We start from the raw sequence: 5,691 nt of genomic DNA on the forward strand, positions 1-5,691 counted from the left end.
ATGGCACACACATAATATAAAACACACACACACACACACACACACACACACACACACACACACACACACACACACACACACACACACACATTGTTTACTAAATTTATTAGAGTTGTAAAACCATTGCTTTCTTTTTAAAATAATCATTCATTATTAATTATGTGTTATATAATTAACAAAAAAATATTATATAAATACTATTTGTCTTATCAACATTTAGTATATATATATATATATATATATATATATATATATATATATATGTAACGTTTAACAGTTTAAAATATAACAGTATAAAAGTAAAATATAAGAAAAATAAAAGTATTTATATTGACAGAAAATAATAACTCGAAATGTGCAATGAAGTTGATTAAGGCAAATAATTGATCAGTGTCAAAAACCTAATCTAATTCTCTTTTAATGCTTTCTTTTGTTCTTGTTACATTTTTCTTCTTTTTTTGTAAAAGAGAAAAGTATCATGAGTTTTTGTATGATATGATTATGAATCTAATATTTCTCTTGCTATAAAACGGATACGTCTCTGGAAATATGTCGCAGGGATAAGAGGGAAAAGCGGAGCGAAAACAAGTTAGAGGAAAAGCGAAAACCCCGACACTTTAAGACAGCATCATCAGCAATATTCAAAATCTTTTCTTCTCATCCACCCTCATTGATACTCTTTATCGTTTTGACCGCGACCTCCATCGCCGTGCACTTGCTTCGGAATTTTGACGATAGCCATATTTAGTATTATTCCGTTCTCATTCGCAAGACTCAACTTTACTATGTAAGCTTTTAAGTGTTATTTATTTATTTATTCTATTAATTTTTCTTTGCTGATTTCTCGCAAAATTCATAGTAGAACTAAACATGAAATTGTCTCATATGATGATTTCTTATAACGTTTGTATGCAATCGTATCTATGCTTTATTCATGCATATCTATTATGCTTATTATGCATAATTTATTTTTACTTCAAGACCGCCTTAAATAATATCTTAAGATAATACGACTCTGATTTGTTTAGAATATCTTAACAGTACTCAGTCTTTAAAATAAGAATCGACTGTAAATACTGATCTATAAGGCAAAAACATTTCTGTTAAATAACATGCTATATTAATTATAGAAATAAATCGTAATTGATCGAATTAACAAGTTTGTTAATCCTTCAATAAAAGAATCTTTATCCTTTTAAAAGAGTCTTAACCAAGTGATATCAATCAATCTGTATTTCACATATTATTCCATTGGTCCGGTTTATGTTTGTATTAATAAAAAGAAGTTACATTTTACTAACCACTTAAAAATTTTGGTTTGCTTGTAACTCATACTCTATAAAATAATCGATATTTTAAAATATAAAAGAATATAGTAGTATCTATTTCAATAAGTTTTTAATAAAAGATCATTAAAAGATAGAAAAGATTAAATATCTTGATGTACGTGTGTGTAATTAAGCTAAAAATAAATATAATTATTAATAAATGTAAATATATAATGCAAAATTAAATGTTTTGTAAAAAAAAGATTATATACATATATAAATAAGAATAAATACTAATATATAAATAGAAATAAAATTTAAAATGTTGAAATAAGTATTTAAAACGTTGAAACTTTAAAAATCATTTTACATTATCGTTGTACTTAGATTCTTAATCTATAATGTATTCTTTGCTATTTCTGGTTTTTGCTTTTTTACATATTGTTTTGTTGAAGTTAGATAAAGTATCTACAATGTATTCTTTGCTATTTCTGGTTTTTGCTTTTCCACATATTGTTTTGTTAAAATTAGAAAAATAAAAGTTAATAAATTAAAAAAAAAACAAGAAATATTAAAATGTAATAAACAAAAAGCACATTGTAGATTAAACTTTATGGAAGATTAAAAAAAATAACTATTTAATATTTAACTAACTTTTTAATTTAAAAAAAAGTATATTATTACATATCATTACTTTAAGTAAATAATATAATAAAGTAAAGTAAATATTAAATAAACTTTAAATAAATATTTTCTCTAAAATATTTCAAGTAAATAATACATTATTTAATATAAAATGTTAATATTAATGTAAAATAAATATTTAATAAACATTTAATAAATATTATTTTTACAAATAAATTGTACAATATATAACTATAATAAAAAAGAAATATTTAAAAACGTTTAAAAAAACAGTGCTGATTATATAAATATAATTGTCAAAATTTGTCGGAAAAAAAGAATTAATCCGTAATTTCTTTTTAGAGATCACTTCCTTTTTTCCAACAAATTTATTGATATACCTTGATCGGCTAATCTCTAGATCTACTGAAACGGTTGAATTTGATCGTTGGTATTGTCAGTAAACGAGTCGTTGGTGAGGGTAAGCATTTAAAGAGAACTGGCAATTTAGTCGGTCGACAGTTACATGACAGATTTTTGTTGCGATGGATCGTTGGGTAGGAAAAGTCGCAATGATCACTGGAGCAAGTTCTGGAATAGGTGTGCAGATCACGAGAGCGCTCGCGAAAAATGGAATGAAAGTGATTGCTGTAGCGAGAAGACTGGAAAAGCTGGAAGAATTAGCGAGAAATATCAAACTTGAGTTTAAAACTGAAGTATGTACGTTGCAATGCGACGTTCGACGGGAAGAGGATATCCTCAAAGTATTTAAATGGGCGGAGGAAAAATTAGGCGGTATTGACGTAATGATTAACAATGCCGGTGTAATTTCTCCCGAAGAAATTATAGGTAAATTATTATCTATTCTTATTCTTTCTTTTTTTTCAACGTAATATAAACAAAAAATTTTTTTCTAATAATAATAAAATCTGCTAAACGTTTTATTTATAAGATACATTAAGAGCCACTTACACCAAACTATAATTAACTTAATCGTTGATTAGTCCATTGGAATTGACCAATCATATTTGTTGTTAAGCAAAATTAACAAATGCGATTGGTCAATTCCAATGGACTAATCAACGATTAAGTTAATCAGAGTTTGGTGCAAGTGGCCCTAAAGCATTTCTCTTTTATATATATATATATATATATATATGTGTGTGTGTGTGTGTGTGTGTGTGTGTGTGTGTGTGTGTGTGTGTGTGTGTGTGTGTGATTAATAAAAAACAAATAATATATATAATTTATTTCTTATGTAAAATTAATTTTAAATATTTGTTTTTTATTGAAAGAGGGATCAACAGAGACATATCGTAAAATTATGGACGTGAATGTGATCGCAACAGCAATTTGTTCACGAGAATTAGTGCAGTCTATTAAGAAGCGAAAAGCATCGGGTTATATTATTAATATTAGTAGGTAAGTATTATACTGTATATTTTAGGCAATAAAAGTACAGATATTTATGATATAATTTAATATGCTATTTACTTGATATATAACTTGACGTAAATAATATTGATAAGCATTAATCTGCCTAAGTAAAACCTATCCCGGAATTAAAATTTATTCACATCCAATATACAACCTATTGTCTAATATATGAAATGTAGAATTATAAAATTAGTTTGTATATACATATGTATATGTATATATAAACACACACTCTCTCTCTCTCTCTCTCTCTCTCTCTCTCTCTCTCTCTCTCTCTCTCTCTCTCTCTCTCTCTCTCTCTCTCTCTCTCTCTCTCTCTCTCTCTCTCTCTCTCTCTCTCTCGTGTGTGTGTGTGTGTAAACCCTCAAACACCAACATTTTACTGTGTCAAAATTATTTTATATTTTGCTAAATAAAAAGATTTACAAAAAAATGCAATAATAAATAATATAATAGGCCTGTTCTTTTTAGCTGCACTGCTACACTGGTGCAACAAGTTAAAGTAAGATAAATATATTTTTTCTCATCATTTATCTAACTTACTGCACCAGTGCAGCAGTGCACCGAAAAAGAACAGACTTGTTCTTTTTCGCTGCACTGTTGCACTGGTGCAACAGGTTAGAGTAAGACAAATATATTTTTTCTCACTCTAACTTATTGCACTAGTGCAGCAGTGCAGCGAAAAAGAACAGGCCACATATGAATTACATAGTGCAGCGAATTTTTCTATATATATATATTTATATAAATCTCATTGGATTAGATTACATTTATTGGGATATTTTTAATTTTCTGTATAATATTTAAATTCACAAAAAGTTTATTCAAATTTATCCTATGATATAGCAGGTTAGCAAACCATCATATTTTTACTTTATTTACAGTATAGCAGGACATAATGTTGAAATAATCACTGAACCAGTGAGTTTATATTGCGCCAGTAAGTTTGCTGTCACTGCCATGGCAGCGAGTCTACGCAATGAATTAATAAACACAAATCTCGATGTAAAAGTTACGGTATATATGCTTCTTCATACTAAACTGATTAATATAAGAGCAATATTGGTTAATTGAAAAATAACAAATAAAGTAGATTTATTTAGTTAGTTTAACTTGCATTGAATTATTAGTAAGAGCTATTCATTTATCTTTAAGTATAATATTTTAATAATACCTTTTCTTAAAGTTGTATGATATCAGAACAAGTATCATTAAAATGCATTTTTCTTAAGTTTGTCTTAATACTAGTTTACTATTTATTAGCGTAACGTAATCTTCTGCATGCCAATGACAAAGATTATTTTCACATGACACTCATATTTTTCTTATAGTCATTCTAATAGATTTGTTAAAATATGATTTATATGTTTTATGACAAACGCTTTTAAAAATATGTTACGCGTCTACCCTACTGAAAAAAATTACGTCACAAAATTATGTAACCAATCACGTAATTAATGACAACCAAACACGTAACAAAATGTTTAAAATTGTTACCTGATTTGTAAAAATCATGTGATTTGAAAAATTACATGATTTAAAAAAATGTAACTTTGTATTATGTAATTTTGAAGAAGAACGTTATTTGAAAAGTTATGTCATTTTGAAAAGTCACATAATGTTTTGGGAATTATGATTTTGTCCACAAAAAATAGTAAAAAATTTAACTTACTATTTTTTTTATAAAATCATAATCCTCAAAACATATGACTTTTCGAAATGACATAATTTTTCAAATAACGGATTTCTTCAAAATTACATAATTTTCTTTAAAATCTTAAAATCATGTAATTTTTCAAATCACATAATTTTTAAAAAGCAGGTAACAATTTGAAACATTTTTTTACATGTTTAGTCGTCATGAATTACGTGATTTGTTACGTAATTTCGTTATGTAATTTCGTGACGTGATTTTTTTCAGTAGGGTAATTAAATTTGCAATAGCAATTGTATTAATTAACTGATTACTAGCTTTATGTTGTAAAGACTATAAAATATGTAACAATAATAAAAAGAATAATATATTTTAAAATGTTCAATATCTTCGTACATACATAAACAGAACGTCAGTCCTGGCGCAGTAAGAACGCCTATGCTAACGGAAGTTTACGGTTTATCTAATGCCATTTCGAGCGGCCTTTTACCAGTCTTGGAAAGCGAGGACATTGCAGATGCAGTAGTCTATGTTCTAAATACGCCGTCCCACGTACAGGTGATTACTAAAACAATGTAATTATGTTGATACTTTAGTTTATTTATATTTGCAATTACAAATACTTGATTGTAAATTTACAAGAAAGAAACACAAAATAATCATGTTTAAATAAATAATTCATAAATAATAATGATAACCATTATATTA

At 26.8% G+C, this 5,691-nt stretch overlaps 1 protein-coding gene across 1 annotated transcript; it reads left to right on the forward strand.

Annotated features, from left to right (window-relative positions):
- Positions 1-2,256: 2,256 nt before the first annotated feature.
- On the forward strand, positions 2,257-5,691 carry LOC105838190 (farnesol dehydrogenase). The gene is made up of 4 exons (XM_012683551.3): positions 2,257-2,741; positions 3,188-3,314; positions 4,214-4,346; positions 5,392-5,691. The coding sequence occupies exons 1-4, from the start codon at positions 2,438-2,440 to the stop codon at positions 5,560-5,562; spliced, it is 735 nt and encodes a 244-aa protein (XP_012539005.1). The 5' UTR covers positions 2,257-2,437; the 3' UTR covers positions 5,563-5,691.

This window comes from Monomorium pharaonis, chromosome 7 (assembly GCF_013373865.1).
Source record: "Monomorium pharaonis isolate MP-MQ-018 chromosome 7, ASM1337386v2, whole genome shotgun sequence".
Classification (NCBI taxonomy): Eukaryota; Metazoa; Arthropoda; class Insecta; order Hymenoptera; family Formicidae; genus Monomorium; species Monomorium pharaonis.